General features: G+C 38.3%; 1 protein-coding gene across 7 annotated transcripts in view; it reads left to right on the top strand.

Annotated features, from left to right (window-relative positions):
• DYM (dymeclin) overlaps window positions 1-21,971 on the top strand; it is a 232,299-nt gene that overhangs the window by 150,351 nt on the left and 59,977 nt on the right. For all 7 annotated transcript variants that reach the window (XM_065662611.1, XM_065662607.1, XM_065662609.1 and 4 more), the window contains one exon: window positions 11,754-11,856. In XM_065662611.1, coding sequence (XP_065518683.1) covers window positions 11,754-11,856 — 103 coding nt within the window. The remainder of the gene's footprint in view (window positions 1-11,753; window positions 11,857-21,971) is intronic.

Genomic DNA, 21,971 nt, shown 5'->3' with positions numbered 1-21,971 from the left:
ATGTGATTATGTTTTAGCTCTGTCGAGGTTGGGTAATGATACATGGGTCAGACGTGATGTTTTGCTAAATATGGAAAGTATTTTTATAAAAGATGAAGGGCTGGTCAAAGACAGAGCTCCTTCAGGATGCTGACAAGGCTTTTCCTGCTGTAAGCCGTGGTGATTTTGATCGCACGTGTTTGTCGTTTGGGAGAGCGGTACTGGTGATGGAGACAAAAGCTGCGCGAATTCAGTACTCCAAACATTTTTCCTTCCTTAAAGGCTTCCAGATGATCTGTTCTGAATCTGTCATCTTCTTCCTACAATGATGAGTAGTGTAGAGTGTTTCAAACTGTCTCCAGTGTATTTCTAAAAATGTTCTGTAGATGAGGAAGACAATGGTGTGTTCTTGATACGTACTCGGGAGTTGTGTCTGTAAGCATTACAGGTCCTTGCTCTACGTTTGCATAGGTTGTTTTACAGGTGTTTTTAAAGAGCTGTAGAACAAGGGGGAGAAAATCACTGAACTTCAAGTTTAGGGTGCAGTGTTAGGAAGGTCAGCTTTACTGTTTGTAATGAATTTACACATAAAATGAAGCAGATGAAAGACCCTGGTGTTATTTCTAGCACATATGTAAGGAAGGGCATGGATTCTGTGCAAAGGCTCTAGCTACTAAGAAAAGAGAAATAAGGAAAATAAAGAAAAATGTTGAATAACAGGAATTGAGAAAATGCTGTGGGCTGGCTTCCCAGGACATTGGCACAGCATTTGTACTGAACTGGGCAAGGGCAAGCTAGGGCTTCCTAAAGCCAAATTAACCTCCATGTGGATGATTAACTGTAGCTTTTTCCATAGTGAATTGAACTCTTATGAAATGCTGCATTATCCCTTGTTTTGTTCAGCATCCGCTGCTGTTAGATTCTGACTGGATATTAACATCCCTAACAAAAAAAAAAAAAAAAAAAGAAAAGAAATAGTGCTCTTGATAAATGTTTCTTTCAGTGACGCAGATATTTTTCAGGATGAAAAGACCTATTTTTTTATTTCCTATCTATTTTGACGCGAATTTTCCTTTGGGAAGAGGTTTATTTATGACTGCCTACATTTCGCAGGTCTGTATCTAGGTACATGAATCCACAGAAATTCAACAAAGGGGATTGATGTTGACATTATGGTGAAGGATGTCGACAATTTTTGCTTGTGGTATTTATTTTTAAAGTACATTGCTGTTATGCTTTTACAGGAAAGGTTTAGTAATAGAGATTAAACTTAATCTTGGTCTCGGTGTCGAAAAATATTTATATATTACATTATTTGACATTATCTGGCATTTTTCTTCTTTTTTTTTTTTCCCTTTTTTTCGTGTAGTAGCACCTTGATGAACCTCTAAAAATTTTTAAGCATTTCAGTCACTTTCAAAATTTGTATGCCTGCATATCAGCGCTATTTGCAGCCAGAAGTAGTATTTCCAACAAATAATTCTTTTGGAGGAAGTTGTGTGTATCTGTACACATGTGCATACATGTATGTTAGACCAGATATTGTAGTATGAATTTTGAGTTCATGGTAAAGTACCATACACTTTTAATAGAAAGCTCTCTCCTCCATTCCTTTCAATGTATTTTCCTATCAATGTATTTCATGTCCAACATGATTTATTGAGAAAGGAATGCATAAGTAAAATCTGAAAATTTGAAATGCTGTATTTTTTGGTTTGAATACATGTGCCTTTGGAATTGCAGTTTGTGTCTCAAGAAGGAACATCCTTCTGAATTACTGCCTGGTGAAGTTGTAGGTGAATGAGCAAGCTGCTGATCTGACTTTGGCACTTTAGGAGTGCATCTCAAAACTATTAACTATTTTGCATGCCTGAAAGTTAAAACTAGATTTTTTTGAGCCAAAATCATTAATACAGCATGGATGGAGGTACTCTTCTGAATGATACAATTGACATATTGTGGTTTACCACTGCAATAAAAAAAAAAAATAATGCCTTAATCAAAATTTCACTTGAAGTTTAGGGAATAATAGATTAAGTTTATCTGTGAAGTTTTAATTCAGTATCTTCATTTCAGAGCAAAACCAAAATCTATAGTTAGGCATTTTTTTGCATATTATGACTATGCATTGTGTTTTTGTTGTGAATGTAGTATTATTCACTACTTTGTTTTTCTACATTGTCTTTATTCCCTGTGTGGCCTCAGGGCACACTGAGCTAATGCCATTTAAACTCTGTCCGGAAGACAAAAAATACTCATTTCCTTAATTACTGATTTTTTTTTAGATCCCGTGGTACTCGTAACAGTTTCTCAGAGATTCACATAGTAAAGAAAGTATATATGTATTTGAATTCGAAAAAAATTACTACCAACTGTAAGCAGTTATGGAAGTTATCTCCAGATACAAATGCATTAGCATTCACAATTTTCTTCAGATACTGGAAGGCTGCTATGAGGTCTCCATGCAGCCTTCTCTTCTCCAGGCTGAACAGCCCCAACTTCCTCAGCCTGTCTTCATACGGGAGGTGCTCCAGTCCCCTGATCATCCTCGTGGCCTCCTCTGGGCTTGCTCCAACAGCTCCGTGTCCTTTTTATGTTGAGGACACCAGAACTGCACACAATGCTCCAGGTGAGGTCTCACAAGAGCAGAGCAGAGGGGCAGGATCACCTCCTTCGACCTCCTGGTCATGCTCCTTCTGGGCTGCGAGCGCACACTGAAGCTGGCTCAAGTTTCTCATCGAAATGACCTCATTGTTATGCAGGAGGCAGTCCTTGCAACCAAGATTATATATGGGACAATGTTGATGCCTATGTCTGGTTTGAATTTCTGATCGTATTATGTAAAGTCCTTAGCAACAGCTTTACTGTGGAGTCCTGACAGGTCCCTCTGATTTTCTTTATTTCCTCCAAAACCATTTCTAGTGTGTTAAAATTTCAGAGGTTTTATGCCAATAGGGTAATTTAGCTATAGCGATTAGCAAGAGGTGCATGGAAGCTTTCCATGACCATTAGCAGAGGATCACCGTGGAGTGAGTAGGACACCCCTAAGATCAGGAAGGACCTTACCAAAGAGAATGTTGGTCATAGAATCAAAAAATCACAGGATGGTTTGTGTTGGAAGGGACCTTTAAACTCATCCAGTTCCTGCACCCTGCCATGGGCAGGGACACCTTCCACTAGAGCAGCTTGCTCCAAGCCCCTGTGTCCAACCTGGCCTTGAGGAAAACGATAAAACTCATTCCTTTGGAGCAAGAATGGCAGATACATTTAGGGCTGTGCTTTGAAGAAAAGCAGTGGGGAAGGAAATGAAGGCATAAGGCAAAACAGCATGATAGTGTGTCCTCATGGCAGCTCATTTCTTGTTCTACTGCTTCAATATTGAAGCTCAGTTTTATGAAGTTAGGTCAAAGCCATGATATTATTTCCAAGGTTCTAAGGAGAATGCAAGGAACTATTCATTTTAACCGTGATGGGGCATTGAAAAGCACTGACCGGGGTTGCTATAATGACAGGGTTAGGGTGACATGCGATGCCAGAGGTGAAGACTCTTGGTGACAGAAGTGCAGTTCAAGACTCAGGTTTTGCCCTAGTCTTAGCCTAAAGAGGGCTGTTAGCCGTGCACACACCCTGTGATCTTCTGCATATGGAATGAGTGCATTAACTCTTAACATGGATCCCACATTCATTCATTGTCAGAATGAGAACGGAGGGACACAGCAGTTTTCTTTGTAAGTGTAGCAGTGACCCAAAATTGTATAAATACCTATGTACATGCACACCCAGTGTGTTTGAGCAAAGCCATGCTAAATGGAAGCTGTTTAAAGGATTAAAAGTTGGACCTTTGGTTGCATGGTAGTGATATCTTTTTAATTTTCTTGTCATTTCATTGTTCAGAGTCCGTCTTTGGGTTTTTGGGTAGGAGTTTTGCTCAGGCTGCTTTCTCCAGCAATTTCCTCTGATTCTCACCCACAGAGTTTTGTCCTAATTCAAGACAAATGTCTTCTCCCAGCAGCTATGAAACACTTACCCTGTTGAATTAAGAGCAAGTGGATGAAATGGAATTATTGTGGACTGTGCCCATTCAGTATTCTTGTAAATATTAACAATACAAACACAGAGAACATGGAAAGGAATTATGTTCCTTCCTTCAGACAACTAAAGGAGATTCAGGATTATTTAGCTCAGAGTAAACCTTTAAATTAGCCTGGGCTTTACAAGTATGTATTCTGTTTTTACTGGACTACATGTATCTCTTCCCCCCCAAACCCCACCATAGCTTTCAGCCTTCCTGACTTTACTTTAGCACTTGCTACTCTCTGTTACAGAAAAATAGAACAAATGTCCAATCAAAATAAGCATCTCCTATAGGATTTGCATGGGAGGTTTCAGCCTGTGGTAGATTGCAGGCTAGTTATTGAGTTCATACTTTAATACAGGCTGGTTATTGAGTTTATACTTTAATACAACATGGAGTTAGGAAGATGTTGTTTCTAAGTGTTGCTCCTCGTCTTTGCCTGCCTTTGTCTTTTAAGTGGAATCACAAGCACATTTGGCATGCCATAAAAAAGGAATGAAATTATCTTATACTGGGGAGGGATTTTACTGCTTTCTGGTTTTTTACTTCTCTAGCAATAGGAGCATCGATTTCCCAACATTTGTTGGAAAGTGGCCATGAGCTGCCTAACAATTTATGCCTTCAGTTGAAAAATACATTTCTTTCTGCAAATTAAACTCTCAGCTTACTTTTATAAATATTTATTTCTGGCTCACCACATCAAATTTCTTATTTCCATTTGTTATTCTAGTTTCTTTTTGATTATATTTTAGCAGAAAATCCTGTTTATCAATGCAAAGCCTCCATTAATTGTTCTAGGTTGCTTCTGAATTTGCGTATATACTTTTGCCACGCGTGTTTAGTGACTGCGTGTTTTTCTACTTACTAATAAGCAAATTCCTTTAGGAGACAGTTTGGAATGTCTTTGTAGCACATGAATTATAGATACCTGTTCATATGTAAGCAGTGGCAGATAAAAGGATGCTCATTAATATTAATGAGAAGCTTTTGTCTTGAAGTAAAGCTTTCTTGAAGTACTTAATTTATTGTGTTCAAGTTTAGGACTGTGGAATTAAAAGAATGGTGTTTAACACTTGCTGTTTAACAGGAGGATGGGATAGCAATCCTTTGTTTACCGAGGTTGGGTTAAAATAATTTGTGATGCTTTGGGATTTGCCCTGAAATAGCAAGCAGCTGAGGCACACAGCCTGTTTCCAAGGGGACACAAACTCATGCGGCTGAGAAGGCAAAGTTGTAGACAATAAAAGTCAGAAGTCTGATCACCAACCAGCAGAGTCAGAACATGGCAATACCAGAATCATGTGGACCTTTTACTACCTGGGAGAGGCTCTTTTCATTTCCTGATCCTTTAGATACACTTTTGGTGAATAAGTCCGTCAGTGATGCCCATACAAAACATTTTCTTTTCATACATGACCTTTGTGAAGACTCAGCACTGTAAGTCTCTTGGTTTCACATCATCTCCACAAGCCAGAAGGACCTAGTAGTAAATATAGCAAAGCTTTGTTCAGCAGAAGCTAGTCACACTTCACTTTACAAGATTAGATAGGTATAAAGTACGTTTCAGGGGGTTTACCTGTTAAGCATTTTGATATCTTAATTGATTAGCTTCTCACTCATGGAATCCCACATGTCTCCCAGGCATTAAAGTTGGGCTTAAATAAGTAAGAACAGTGTCCCATGGAGCAAACTGCCCCACATATCCCTTGGGAATTCTCCATGGCTATTGTCTCTTGTTATTTCTATTTATGTACTATTACAGCTTGGATAATTCAAACACAAAATGCCTCAGGGGCTCTTCAGTAGACATGGGCATTTGGGGACTCTAATGATTTTTCTGCATTTATTCATGCTAAATGGATTTCTCCCTGGGCCTGGTTCCTTAAGTGCTTACAGAGCACTTCTCCGTCACCCACGGAAAAGCTGCTCAACTGCCCCTACTGCACTTGCTTGCAGCCAGTCACCCCATCTAGGACCACAGTACAACACATTATATTTCACATGAAACATCATAGTGCATTTGTTTTGATGTGGCTTCTTGTTTGATTCAGGTCCTCTGCTTGGAAATAAATGTCAGTGCAGACATCTTATCCAGTGCATGTGTAGAGTTCTCGTGCCATAGTGCTCTCTTTTTTGCTGTAATACCTTAAAAAATAGGTCAAAACCAAGAAGCATTCCTTACATGTACAGGAATTAAGGTATGGTTTCAACTTTTGTATGTCAGCTTTCAAAACTAAGATATTTTTAGACCTTGCTATATAAAGGAGTTTTTTCTAATATGATGTGGCATTCATGCAGGCATTGTAAAACCCTATTGTTTAAGGAGTATTTGCATAACGTGGTTTCGGTGTTTAGGGCTTACATTTAATTCTTTAAAATTGAGAACAATAGTACATTTGGCATGTATATGAGAGCAGAGAGAAAGAACAGCACGGAGTATTGCAGAATTGTCTGAGAACATTCATCATCAAATTTTTTGATCCGTGGAACTGTTTTTTTCCATCACCAGATAGTGTTTTGTGTTTGTGTGCTGTTCAGTTTGTTTGTGGTATGCTTCTGAACAAGGACAGTGAGGATAAAAAATTCAGAACATCCGAATTTCCAGGCTTCAAATAAATTATGTTTCTAAATACCTAGGTAATGGAAAATTTTCCTCCTTGGGAAGCTCACTAGTGATTGGGTTTCGGAGGAGTCTGATCCTTATCGGACCTTCCTTTACCTGACCTTCCTCTGCTAAGGTGCTCAGTTTGTCTCTGACAGTGCCCCTTTCTTTCAGGCTTCCATCTCTTTCTTTGTGTCATAGCATCAGCCTAAACTCAACTCATACACTTGGTATTGAGATTCTTTTCTTTCCTCACAGATTTTTGTCTCCTCTGTGCCATTGCTATGACAGTGTAAACAGGAATTTTTTTGCACCTCAAGCCTGGTTTCAACCACCTCTATAAGAGAGCTGTGCCCACGGAACCAGTGCTTTAGTTTCAGTTTCAGTAACTCTTTCTTCTTCCAGTAGCTTGAAGGGTTCTCTATAAAGATACTTCTCTCCATGTGCCTATTTTCATATTTTGGTCAAATCATCCATTCATCTTTTCTCAAATCCATTAAATAATTTCTTGAGCATATCATAGAGAGGTTTTTTTTTCTGGTTTAATAATTACTAACCCAATTCTTTTCTGAGCATTTGTGTTTTCAAGCCATCTTTGTGAAATCTGCACACAGGATGCAGGTCATATAAATGGCGGTTAGAAGCCCATCACAACAGGGTTGCTGTCATGCTTTATTTTATTTCTGGTTTCGTTGAATTTGTGCTGATTGTGCTTGACAAGGTCTGTTATCTATGCCAGTGATACTGTCCCTTGAATGAGTCTCACGATCACTGTTCCGATGTTATGCTCATGTTTAACTGGCATGTCGTTATCATGGGGCATCCTATTTAATTTCTTAAAGTGCACTAGTACCTTACTTTCTCATGGTCCAAAGCTTTTAGAAAGGTCTAGTTTATTGCAGATTCCAACTTCAGATTTACTTCTTATTTTAATTCCCTTTTTTTCTAATTTTTAGTTACAAAAGTTCCATTCTATAAATTTTTTTTTTATGTGAGAAGTCTACTTAATGAGCTGTTTCAGTCTGCTGTAAATCAGACTTTCTGCAGAACTTACAGAACCCTTTTTAGTGTTGTTGACGATTCTTGGCTTGTGATTTTTGGAGGATCAAGAAGAAATTAAGTTGTTAAATGAGTTCCCCTTATTGGCTTTTTTCTTCGTCTCTTTTTTTTTTTTTTTCTTTTTGTCCCCTGATCTACAGGCTTTCTGGAATTGACTTTGAAAGCATTATGTTCATATATTACTGGTTTGAATTTTATTGTGTGTGCAAATAACACATAATCAAATCACTTGTATTTAAGCAACCATTACTGTTTAGTCTGTAATCATTTTCTTATTGATCGAAGTTCAGCCTTGTGTTAAATTAAAAACTTCATCTGTGTAGAGGGAGTTAAGAAACTAGTGCTTATTCCTAAAAATCGGAAACACAAGACCTTGAGACTGTTGTTCAGCCTTGAGTCTTCCGTGTTGGTTGAGCTCATCCGTGGTGTGATCTGATGATGTGTAATGGATGCCAGCTGTAAACTTCATCTTGACTTTGTTCCAGCCTGTTATTTTCCTTGCTAAACACTGATCCATAAGTACTTCTGTGGGTGAGAGCTGGGCTGAGGTACCAAGAATTTTAAATTGTTCTGATCAGAACTTGTTATTGCTATGGAATGTCTATAATGGATGAGATTGAAGGGCTCTGGAGGTCCATAGCCTCTCTGACAGTCAATGGAGAAGAATAGAAGAAAGAGGAAAAATATTCTGGTCAAAAAATCCACATTCTTGTCAACCTGTGCAGGCTGCCCTCTGTGACCATGCACTTATTATCTATATCTTTACATTTGATCTCAACTTGATTTTTAGTGGGGCAAAAATGGAAGCATGGCTAAGACATGAGAGGGAAATTTGGGAGAAAGTCTTAATTTCCACCTCTGCACAAACTAGCACTTGTCTCTTGTACCTCACTGGAGGGGGTGGACACAACCTTGTTGTAAAACATTGTTGCCTGTTTTTAATCACATTGTTCATGCTTTAAAAGTCAAAATAAAGCCCAGAAACTTAGACACTGAAGAGGTAACTGCATCAAAATTAAGCATCTCTTTTAAAAGGCAACATTTAGTGATAATGAAAGATATTTATGAGCTAAATTTCATGCAAGTGCCTTTTGAGGGTTGTAACTAAATCTGATACTTTAAAAATGAAGTTAATATTTATCAAGGTGGTTTTTAGAGGCAGAGTAAGAAGAGAATTGCTTGGTGGTGAAGTTTTACAGCATTTTAGGAGGCAGCGCTACTTTCTTCACAGCTCCAAATTCATCACTTAATTGACATTTTCTGTTTAGTTGTAGTGTTTCTGGGGAGCTCTTTTTGGGTTTGCTGTTGGTGCAGTTCTCTACAGTTTTATTCTCAGTATGAAAAATCGCTGCCTACGTGTCCCTGCCATCATGCTCCTCTAAAGAGTGGTTATTTGAGAAGGGTAGCCAGTTCATGAAGAAGAGAATTGTGTTTTTTTAACCTGAATGTTGGTGTTCTGGGCAGCAGGAAAATACTTAAGGGAGCAAAAATACAATATAAAGAAATAGTCTTAAGGCCTTTTCCTTTCTCTTTCTCTTTCCCAGTTCTCTACATTTCTGCCAGAGAAAATAAATTTGCTCTTTGCTACTCCAGTTCCATGCAGAATACCAGTGGATGTGCATTTTCCTCTTCACATATATTGAATAAATGTACTGTTCCAAATCCTGATCTCATGCCGCTGTTTGTATTTAAATTTCCTTTATAGCCAAACTGCTGTATGTATTTTGGAGAAGAATCTACTAGTTGGAAATCCCTTTTATTCCAAATTCTTCCTCTTTGTGAAATTATTTGTATCTTCTGAAGCAGACAGACACCAGATTTAATCTGTTCTTACTGTTCACACACCCTTAAGCATCACCAGGTTGGTTTTAACCGATTATTCTGTCTCCACAGCACTAGATGGTGCTGATGACAGTGTCTCTGCAATATGAGCCTTCAAGAATAACAATGATGGGAAAAGTGGTGCTTCTGTTTCAGACCAAGGACTACTTCGCCAATCCAAATTTTGATTTGAACAGAGATTTCAGACCACAAACGCAATAGCAGATTATCAGAGGGGAAAAGGTGGAAAGCCTGCTAATACATCTTCCCTTTTTGACAGCGAATGTTCTGCTAGTTTTGACCAACAGCTGTGAATGAGTGGGAGGTTGACATTCAGAATGACACGTGTTATCAAGGCTGTATTGGATAGCCTGTAGATAAGAACAAGATTCTGGTTTTCATGACATCAAATGTGTTGTGTTATCCTGAAAACACTTAATGTTCTAAACCCGTAGCCACCTCGTAGGCCTTGCTTTCTCATCTGATGTTCTTGCAGTATCAGTCCAGTTGCAATTATCATCACCCCAGCGATAGGGTCCTGGTCCAATCAGGAGTTGGGCAGCCATGGTACTGACGTTGATTTGGCCATGACATCTCTAGGCTGTTCCTCATGTTGGCAGACTCTACCTGAACCTTTGAACCTACTCAAGGCCTCTTGCATGGGTTAGTCAGATATCTTGAAGCATGGCAGAGGTTGTCCTTGAAATGAAGTTGTTTATATCTTCAGGAAATATCTGACTGAAGATGTGTTGGGAAGAAGTGGAATTTAGTGAGTTGGCTCTCGAGGGGTAAGGTTTGGTCTTGAGAAGTATTAACTAATTCCTTGTGGTGGTGAGGAGCATTGGAAAAGCCTTTTCCTGGGGCCCTTGACGAACAATGAGGGGACGAGCACTTGTACTACAAGGAATCTACTACTGTCTATGAAGGATGCAATATCAATGATCTTTTTTTAAGTAAAAAAAACTAAATAAACCAAAATAAAATTAAGAGGATTTCTTCAAATGCTGACCATCATTTTTTGAGGCAGAAAAACTTTCCAAGCATGTGCCTCCGAGCGCTGAAGCTGTCCTTAATTCTAAGAAATATTAGGCTATCAAGAATGTAACACTGAGGTAGTATTTTGCCACTTTTTTAAATTACTAAACTGGCTTTAATATTTTGTAACTGAATCTGGTGAACAAGGAGTTGCCACTGCTCTTTATCCAGCAACAAATGTAACCAACTTCAAGAGCAGCATGCTCAGACATTGGTGAATTTTGTTGGTACTTACTTGTCAAGTCAACCTTCTTACCCTCTAAGGACCAACACAGTCATCCTTGGAAAAGCCTGGCAGGAGTCTTGTCATGCTCCAAAAAGACAAACATAGACTTAAAACATACAACCTATACCAAGATGGGGAAAGTTATCTGTGAGTTGAAACCCATGTTTGAGGTATTCAGTGGCTTTATGGAAGCATCTGACCACTTGAAGCTGCTGAACACTAGCTGGTGGCCTTTGTCCACTGCTTCATTACATCTTACATATCATCTCTCCTTCTACCATTACAGTCAAGTTTACATTCTCCTTATATATCAAGATTATACCAGTGTGCTGTTGCCATGCTTGTTTTCAAAGTGCATGGAAAAAAAGGTTTTTTCTCTGTATGCATGTGGGCCCCTGATTTCAGAGATTATTTATAAAGCTAAGGTAATGCTTTATTATTTATAAAGCTAAGTAATGCCTTATTCCTTGACTTAAGCTAAAATAAATTTGAAAATAATACATGCTAGTAAAATGCAAAAAGTCAGCCTTCAAATACCCAAAGCTTCTGACATATATTTGGATTCTTCCTGTACTAAGCAATTAGGTTAATGAAATTAATAATACACAAGATGCTTAAGGATATATTGCATGAGGTGCTGCACTTAAAAATTGCATTTTAGTGAACACGTAGTAGTTACGAACTAAAATTGCATGTATGCCATTCCTTCTGTTACAGTTTGACTTTCAAGAATTTGACCGTGAACATATGATGTTATTCACATCATTTTTGTATAGAATATTTCAAATTCAAATTCTGTTGTTGTTTAGCACAGGTCTTAAATAAATAAATAAATTATTTAACTGTTGTGCATTGCATTCTAAAAATCTTGTGTATATAATAAAACATTTCTTCTGACTGGACAGTCTAACTATTTCAGTTATTTTATTTATTTTTTCCTCTTTTTCCCCCTCTAGTTTATTTTCTTTGTTGTCTAAAAAACACAACAAAGTGCTGGAACAAGCCACGCAGTCCTTGAGAGGTTCCGTTGGTTCAAATGACTCTCCACTTCCTGATTATGTGAGTATCAAACTTAATGTTTTAGTAGGTGCTTCAAAACAGAAGTGGTACATCACTAAATCTGCAAAGATTTATCAACATGTGTGACAGCTAAGCAACCAGCGACATCAAAATACAGGAACCTGTATGAATGATGTCATGTCTGAAATGTCTTTAAAAAAAGTCATCCCAATGTTACACTTACAAATGGTAAAACAAAACCACAACTTTTCATAGCTGAGAGACTTACTGTACCATGTCAGCTTGCAGTTTTCAAGCCATTTGGATTTCAGGATATTTAAATCATACAGTTGAAAACATTAGATTTAAGAATGGGGCTTTGGCATCCGCAGTATGTTAAAATGCCTGAAAGTGATTGAAAACAATTCCCAGTGGGCATTTGGGGGAGTACTGCAGTCATGGGGCAGATTAGTGTGTTCTGAATACATGGATATGCACAGTACTTGTCAGTTTGCTGAGCCAATACCCACAAACAGGCAACAATTTTGTAATTTAATTGCATGGCTTGTTGGAAAATCTCTAGTTTCGGTACAAGAAGCAGACGTCTTCCAAGGACTTGAATAATATCTTTGTAGTACTGAAGTATCTTTGGTTTGTACTCATTTGAACTCTTACTGCAATAGTGTGTAAAAAAAAAAAAAAAAAAAAAAAAAGAAAAAGGTCTGTTGAGGAGGAAAATCTAACAAGAATTTTATTTTTAGTGTTGTTACATGTTCCGGGACATGCCTGCCCAAGATTTTACATATCATATTGCTCTAACATTTAGTATAAGAATACCTAAAAAAGATAATTTGGTATAATAGTTTAATGACTTCAATCTAATTTAACTAACCAGGTTTCTTAACCTGCACGTTTTAACTGTTATTGCTGACACGTAGTGTAGAAACTAGAGGCACTTTATTATTCAGAGACTCGTGGGTTTATAAATCAAGTGAATTGCAGGATTTCCCTGTGTATTCCTGCTTCCTTACCATGCCCTAATTCATGTGAAGCTCCTTACAGCACCTGTGGTTTTGGGGCTTCTCTTTTCTCACCCAAAAGCTGCTGTCTGACCTTTTGTTTTTGGAGCTTGCGTCATTGCAGCAAGAACCCCCTCAAGTTAGTCTGTGGTTAAAGAGCAGAAGATCCCCCTTCTGTTTGCCTGGTAAGGTAATACACAGGCAGCATAAAACTCTTCCATCTGCATGACATGAACAACTGAAAGCCCCCAAGACTTCAGACACCTTGGAGAGGACTTGATGTCCCTTTCCCATGGGTTTGCTTCTTGAGGAGTAGAGGCTCATAGTGTAAGGACTTCCACAGCTGTGAGGACTGAAGTATTTTGGATGTTTTGTGCATTTTTGAATGTTGTGGTTGATAAGCCTCTTAGGCTGTACTTCTCAAAGGTGATTAAGCCTGGTGTCATACCAGGTTCCAGCTTAAGCAGTTACACAGCTACTCATTCAAACTCCTCCTGTGGTCTCATGGCTCTTTATTGAGCTGTCTGGAGAGCTACGGTGCTTCAGTTGGCTTCCAGGGCAAAGGGAGGCTGCTTTGGTGTGGAGGTGATGTCTTTTGATACCTGAGATGCATTACACCATATATCACATCATGAGATGATTTTGCAGAGCATGCGGACTCACAGCCCAGGGGGGGTTGGCGTAGGTGCTTGCGGCTGGGTTTATGGGTAAATAGGCTCCATAAGCTGGAATTGATGCTAAGGGCTGTGTATTTTGAAACTAAGCTGCACTAACATAATGGGCTCTTGGTTAAATAACTGTCTAGAATCTTCAGATGCTTAGAGGAGAGAGCTGAAGTTCTTAACCCTAACTTGTGTTTGGGTTATAGAGGGTCCCCCTTGTATACAGGGGCTGCTATTGGATGTGGCCAGTTGTCAGGAGGAGGATATTGATTTTATTATGTTTTCTTCCCTAGACAGACAAATTACCATGCCCACTGTTCAGAGGAAAGAAAGCAGGATAATACGCACATGTATTTGTAAAAGAGCACATATAAATAAGTATCTATGTGTGCATGCATTTATTTACAAAAATGTGAAGATCTGTATATGCATATTTTGGAGAATGTGTAAGAATTTGGTCCTTGAAAAATATTTTCTAGGTTTTGTACCTCTTTTTAACTTGCTGGATGTGAACTAAGCTGCAGTTAAGGGGAGACCTAACATGCTCTCTGTACAAAGTTATCCCCTTAGAGATGGAGACAGCACTCTGGAATACAGCCCAGAGACTTAGATAGTTTACTGAATTTCTGCCCTTTTTTTGTTGGTATAACATAGGGAAGGAGAGGAAGAGAACAGCTGGAAATATTGTAGGGGAGAGTAAAATCACTGAAGCTTGTGGCCTATATTCTGAAAGAAGACTATATGCTTTTACGCGTGGCTTTTTGCCTTTTTTTTTTTTTTTCCAAATTCCTGATGTTCCGGCTCAATCTGAGGCATAGTCAGTTGGCTAAATAGAAGTTGAGGCCAGATTTCATTGCTTCAGAGTATTCTGCTTCTGAAAGCCCATGTTTGTGTTGTCCTTAAGAATAGTGAAGAATTTAGGAACTGAGATAATTTAAGTGTCTGAAGTCCTGCAGTTCGTTCTACCATTGATCCCTTTCTTTAGCTCCATGCTGGGATAGATTCCAAGATTGCCTGCTCTGCCCAGATTTATGTCTAGACAGGAGGAGGATTGCCGAGTAAGCTATTCTCTTCACAGGTTTCATTCAGACCAATCAAATATGTCTTTGAAAACTGTATTTCCCATGGATTTTTAATTCTCTTTAATTTAGAAATAATTTTTTTTCTTACTGTGTTCTGGAAGTTCAAAAGTGAATTTGCGTGAACCAAGAGTCACAAGGGTTAAATCACCCATAAAATTCCAGGTTGCTTAAGGTCTTGTCTTGAGGTCTTTCTACTCATTTGTGAGTACTAGACATCAAAAAACAAGTTACAGTAAATAATGCGTGTTCTTCTTAGGGCCAGGAGGGATTTGGAAAGGAAAAGGCAGCATCAGTGATCTTGAACTGAGTGCTGTCCATTGTGAACATTATACGATAGAGGTGTGCTGTGATTTTGAGTGCGGTTACACAGTGTACCCAGGCTGTAACACGCACATACAGGGGCAACAAATGGAGAGTGGACAAGATGCATGTCTCAGGCAGTAGTAGTGTTTCTACTCAAAAACTCTGAAGTTTCTGACCTACTATTCAGTCCCTAAGCTGGTGATGGTTGATGGTGGTAAGACTATATACTGGGATTTTCCTTTACCATGTTTCCTACAGTCTTTTTTATCTACTGCAGACTACCATCGTGTCTTTGGTGTGCCAACAAAGCTTCAGATACCTTGCTGTCAACTAGGATAAGGAACTAACCCAGTTGGTTTTTATATTGTTCTTATTGAGGTTTTATGGGCTTTAAAAAAGAAAAGAACAAATTGTTTTCATTTGTTAGGGCTAGACCAATTTCCTGATCCTTTCCTGATAAACTCTTATCAATGGAGTGGGATTCAGGAGCAGGATGGAGAAGCTAGCAGGGAAGAGAGAAGAAACCCCATCATCAAACCATTACCTCGGAGGCAGGATCCTTGGTTAGCCTCATTCTCATGCTATTCCATATACTAGATATTTCATAAGCTTTATTAGTAAGCATTATTTTCAGAGCAGCAATGACCTGTTTTGAAATACCACACTTGGGGCAAGTTGTCTTTGTCTACAAGTATTTCCAGGCTTGAAGAAATGGGAAAAATCTAATCAAGTTTTTTTATTACTTTCTTGCATTCAATGAAAGTACATTTTCCAAAACTTTTAACAAACCAGAAAACTTACACTGAAGTATTAAGAATTTTGCTTCTTTCAAATGAAGACAAACTACTTAAGTGAATATATCAGTGGGGTTTTGGTTTTGTTTTGTTGTTGGGTTTTTTTTAATTTTGTTAGCACCTAATGTAATTTGTTAAATCATAGATACTGAACAGCGTAACTTGGAGGCATGCTAACTTGCCTTGGAAAGCACCATTTCAAACCTATTGTTGGAGCTGCCAACTACCCAAACAGCTGCTTTTTAAGGATTTCATGGTATTATGATTTTTGAGCAGTTCAGAGCTCATTATACTATAGCTGGTAACGAAGGATTCCCCTTAACTATTTCTAGGAAAAGAAGGGATGAAGAAGAAGAGAGTAAATTTTGTATTTTGGAAAGCTTATGTCAGAGGTTCAGAATTCTCTGAAAGAAATCTTTTCTTAATGCAAAAGTTGAGGAAAATAAATATCAAATGTAAGAATAGTTCTAGACTCAACTAGTTTGGCATGCATCATCAGTTGAGTCTGCATTTGGATACACAGCTTTTGATTTGGTTCTAAATTTATTTCAACATCATCTAATGCAACACAGGGACAAGGGATTTTATGTCAGTGGGGGCCCAAACTGTTGTTTACTGGTGGTGGGTGTGAAGGCTTAGTAGTTAAATGAAAACTCCTTGGAGCACACTCTGAGAATCACTCAACACCCTGCGCAGGGGTCACATTTCTGAGCACCCCATGGTGTTGTCTCCTGGGAGTCCTTCTCTCTGCCATCCCTGGGGGTTTTAGCGACAGCTTCCAGTTGCTTTAATGGAATAATACAGAAAATAGCATAGGTAAGATGATCACTAGCCACAAAGGAAAACAGTAATTCACTTCAATTTAACTTTATTTTTACCTTCTGAATTTTTGGCTGTAAGAAAATGCATTGTTCTATCCAGATGAAGCATAAATGTATTAGGAAAAATTCTAAAAATAATCCCACTTACTGCCAATATCTTCAATTATTTCATATAAAGGACTGTCACTTAAAAAGCACTTTGATAGTGGAGGAATATTGTTGGTGATTAAAACAACATAATACAGTGTTGGACTTCTTGTGTTGCATATGTGCTCCTGAGAATATATGAAGAGCTATCCTTTAAAATCTGTTGTTTCCCTGTTAGTTAAGGTATAAAAATAAATACATGTTGGCGACTCAAAGGGAGAAATGTAAAGATTATGAATGCAGTGAACTGTGTCTGTGTATATGTGTGTGTGTTTATGTATATTTATAAAGTCTGCAGTAGCAAAGCCTGGTGGTACTGTGAGAGTTCCCTATCTCAGCTGACTCTTTTCCTGGCTCCTTACCAATCCAGTTAAATCTACCTGCTGTGTGGGGCTGGTGTGTTACATGGAGGCTTGGAATTCTGCGAGTGTCAGTGAACTTTTCTCTCATCTTAATAACGAAAATAAAACTTTGCATTTGAGTAATGAGATTTCTATATTTCCTTTTTTCTTTTCCCTCTCAGTTTGTGCTGCATAATGGGCTAAATGAAGTCCAATATTTAGGTTCTTCTTTGATTTATCCTTGATTTATATGGTAAATAGAAAGCAGCTGCCTATTTAAGCATCTAATTCTTGAAACTCCTAGGCCCCTCAAGCGTCATCTGGAAATAATGTAGCTTGTAAAACAAAGCTAAGAAGAAAAAGCAATGTTTGTTTTATGTGGGATGAATGACTTCGGTTGGGGTCCTTCTAATTCGGCCATTATGAGGGTTATTAAAAAGCAGTATTACAAAAGTGGTTTCAACAAAAAGAATTTTTTTTCTTTTTGTAACTTGTATCTTGTTATTGCAGTTGATTATGTTCAAAGCTGCAAGTACTTCGTAAATAGTTCTTCATTTTAGTTTCTCCAACAGAGAATCAACCTAATCACCCTCCTATACATGGGTAGATGTTAAGAGGTTCCTCTGTTTCATTTAGTCCCTAGAATAAAATTGTCTTTTTAAGTAAGGGCTCTGTACTTATCTTAGAAATTTGGAGTTGCTAAAGAATAGGTAAAATAAGGTGTGAACCTGTCTTTTAAACATAATGAAACCAATCTAAAATCTATAAATTTTACATTACAATGGAGGAAAGATGATAGTATCATATATTCAAAAAACTGATGTCACCTCTATATTCAGTTTAGTTTTGGCCTTGCTAAACAACTAAAGCAAAATTAATATTCTAGAAATCTGTAATATTAACAGCTGTAGATTAAAATTTTTTATCCAATATATTTGTCTACCAGTACATAGTAATATAAATCTTCCGTCCCTTTCATGGCACTGCTGGGGTTCTTTCATGTAATAGTTTGATATTTCAGTTGAGGTTGTGGGATCTTGTGATACAGACGTATTTTTTATGAAGGATCCTATGCAAAAAAGTTAATTCTTTTTGTCTATATGACATGTAGCAAACAAGCATTTTGTTCACTATCAATGTGAACAATATTTGAACTATAAATAAATGTTGTGATGTTTGGAGTCCTAGAATACGTTCTATGATTCTGTATCTAATGCTACATTAGGTATGCTGCAGCTCTATCTGATCTTTTCTGATTATCTGGTTTAATGCAGAACTCTGCCAACAGACATAAACATTTTGCTATAAATGCGTGCTATCCTGAAGAAATAGGAAGTCTTCCCTGCGATGATCTGATGACTCTAGTAATGATGCAGAAATGAAATTAAACCCACTTCCAAATAAACTGGTCTGCCATAATAGAGTTAGTACGATTAACATTATGTAGCTGGTAGTCTGTAAAAACACTGCTTAGTGGTAACTTATGTGAACATACAAAATGCATATTACTTGTTTAGCTGTAGAACTGAATACAAAACGGAAAATTCTATATTCAGAATGAGAAGAATGGAAAAATTTTACCAGATTAAATCAAGGCTCCCACTTGAGATGTGTCCGTATTTATCAAATGTGAGAGGTGGGGGGAGCTAAGGGAGTTGATTCTGTCAAAATGTTTATTCAAAACTCAGAAACCACCTACTTTTAACCAAAAACACTGCCTATGTCTCTTTGGTGTTCTTTTTGTCTGTATATTCTTCCATTTTTATACGTCTCTAAGTAACTAAATGGGATTGGTTTTTTATTTTGTTAGTCATGCCTTGTTAATAGTGGAAAAAAAAACTTGTGTGTGTGAATTTTTAGATCATTTTTTTGTCTACTGTAATAAACTTAAAATATGATTATACAAGATATATTTTTTAGGATGTTGTTTACTGAAAGTAGTATGAAGTACTATATAGTAAAGCAATCCAGTAGTTCAATGGCATGTGTATTGCATGTGGGTTCTAGCAATTTAAATTGCATTTAATAGGAGAATCATCTTGTTCTGCACTAAATTGCCTTCTCTTTGATTACTCTGAGTTGATCGCTTCTGAGCAGAAGTAACATCTTCAATTATTCTTGAATATGCTTGTCTCCAGTACGGTATTGAGCCAAATGCCTATAAATATATTTTCTAAATATTAGTCATACCCTCCTTCTAATGAATTATATTTTAAAGAATATTACTCCTACCTAATCCCCCTATTTTTATATCATAAAAAATAGCAATTTCAGAATAGACTGAAATAACCAACCTAACCCAAATTTAAAGCAAGCTTTTCTATTGAGTGATAGCCAAATTCTGCAGTTCTGCCTGAATTCATAATCAGTTCTTTCCTTGACCTGAATTTGAAACTTCTCAGAGAAAATGCTCCTTATCAGAAATTACTATCCAAAATTCCTAAGATAAAGACGTTGGTGAAGGTCAGTCTGTTTAAACTTCTTTGTATTAGTATGAAGGACTGAACTGCTTGCAATTGGTGTTTGCATTATTTCGTGTTTAGTAATATGTTTGTGGTTGAAAGATTTGGGAATGAATATATTAAAGAGCATCAGGATGTTCTGCAAAAGTATGTTTTCCTTTCATCAGGAGTTCCACAGAGAGTCTGACTGGTGTTGGGTCTTCATGTTATGTATATGGTGTGAAGCCTTATTTCACTTAGAAATTCTCAATATTTTGGAAAATAATTTTATTTTAGAATCAAATTAATTAGAATTTAGAATTAAAGATTTTAAGAATAAAGAAATTAAAGAACATTGCTATATTAAAAAGAAAAACAGACGAACCCAGACAAACAAAAGACACTTAGTGTGGCAACAGCATCTTATGCTCATCTGAGTGAAAATTTTCCATTCTTCGGATTTAGGAGACATGAGAAAAACTTGAAAGAAGTGAGAAGAATTTCTGACATTAGCAATACAGATGTCTACAGAAGTCTTTTAAAAAGCTGTTATCTTGATCATTACACATTTGAAGAAAGCCAAGCATTAACACAGTATTTTTTAATTATTTTGCCTCCTTTAATAGTTATACAGGTTTATATATTAGTTTTTATGGCATTACCATCATTTTGCAGTAAAGCGTATAAATAATGCCTTTTTGGTTTGCATTTTTGTACTCAAAGGACATGTTTTTGTTAAGATCACTGAAACAAGTGTCCTTAAAAGCAAACTTGATTAACCTAAAGAAGTAGTGAGTGCTTATTTCAGAAAAGGATGAGCGCTATCTCAGGATCCCTTCATGTCCTCCCAAATGAAGCCATATAATTTTGTATGCTGATCTTTCTACTGAGCATCTGCTTGTGTTGCATTTGGAAAAGCTGGAAGCCTGATACAGTACTGGGATTTTAGAAGGGCCTGAGGTGTGATACAGCATAAGCTGTAGATTGAATATGTGATATCTTACTAAGAGAAAGCCCTCACAGTCCTTTCTGCAAATACTGTTTCTAACCTCATCGTTAGCCAACATGTACTCAGTCCAGTCTAATGACAAATTTTGAAGTGTTTGGATGAAAGAAGTAACAGTACCGATGTTCAAGCATCCCTGCTTGCTCCCCATGACACAGCTTCAGTGTGTGCTTGAGCCCAGAACCCCCCCGTGTGCTGGGCTGCACCCCCAGAGCGTGAGCAGCAGCTCAGGGAGGGGATCCTGCCCCTCTGCTGCGCTCTGGGGAGACCCCCCCTGCAGCCCTGATCCAGCTCTGGGGCAGCAGCACAAGAGGGACGTGGAGCTGCTGGAGCGAGGCCAGAGGAGGCCATGGAGATGCTGCTAAGGCTGGAAAACTCTGCTCTGGAGCCAGGCTGAGAGAGCTGGGCTGGGGCAGCCTGGAGAAGAGAAGGCTCCTGAAGGGGAGACCTGAGAGCAGCTCCAGTGCCTAAAGGGGCTGCAGGGAACCTGGAGAGGGGCTTGGGACAAGGGCCTGTAGGGACAGGCCAGGGGGAATGGCTTGAACCTGCCCAAGGGGAGACTGAGATGAGCTCTTAGGCAGAAGCTCTTCCCTGTGAGGGTGCTGAGGCACTGGCACACGGTGCCCAGAGAAGCTGTGGCTGCCCCATCCCTGGCAGTGCTCAAGGCCAGGTTGGACACAGGGGCTTGGAGCAAGCTGCTCCAGTGGAAGGGGTCCCTGCCCGGGGCAGGGGTTGGAACTGGATGAGCTTTAAGCCCCCATTTAAACCAAACCAGTCTGGGATTCTGTGATCTTTGATGATTTGGTTGTTAAGACACTTTTCGTTCTGCCTCATTCACATGAATGGGTTGTTCAGGGCTTTACAGGAGAAGATGATTGCTCTGCATGGTTCATCTTTGTCAAACCTCCATAGACAAAGAAAACCCCAATGCAGTAGCTCTCTAGAGAGCAGGATTTATTTTTGTAGCTGCTATGTATTTCAACAATGTAGTAAAACAAACTTCTAGTATTCCTAAAGCCAGGTTTTGATTGAAAAATGTAGTGCTTAAAAACCAGAAGTGTGTTACCATATGTTATAAACATCTCGGTTTATGATAACTGATTTCCTTTTTTTAAACATGCAACCATATAAAGGAAGTGGATGCAGAAGAAAGAGTGTTCAGAGCTTTTAGTCTGTTTGGTACTAAATGCTTAATTGGAGTTGGAATCTCTTTACACTACTTTTCTATATGAGATATAGAAATATGAGGTATTGGTAAAACCTGAGAAATTTCTGATGTTGCACCTTCTGTTTCCTAATACATCCCGTTTGTATTTTACAAGGGCTAACCAGTTGGGGCTGTTCAGCCTGGAGAAGAGAAGGCTGCGTGGAGACCTCATAGCAGCCTTCCAGTACCTGAAGGGGGCCTATAGGGATGCTGGGGAGGGACTCTTCATCAGGGACTGTAGTGACAGGACAAGGGGTAATGGGTTCAAACTTGAACAGGGGAAGTTTAGATTGGATCTAAGGAGGAAATTCCTTCCTGTTAGGGTGGTGAGGCACTGGAATGGGTTGCCCAG

This window comes from Lathamus discolor, chromosome Z, assembly GCF_037157495.1.
Source record: "Lathamus discolor isolate bLatDis1 chromosome Z, bLatDis1.hap1, whole genome shotgun sequence".
Classification (NCBI taxonomy): Eukaryota; Metazoa; Chordata; class Aves; order Psittaciformes; family Psittacidae; genus Lathamus; species Lathamus discolor.
The sequence above is the reverse complement of the archived record's forward strand: the minus strand, read 5'-3'. Positions and strand labels throughout refer to the sequence as shown.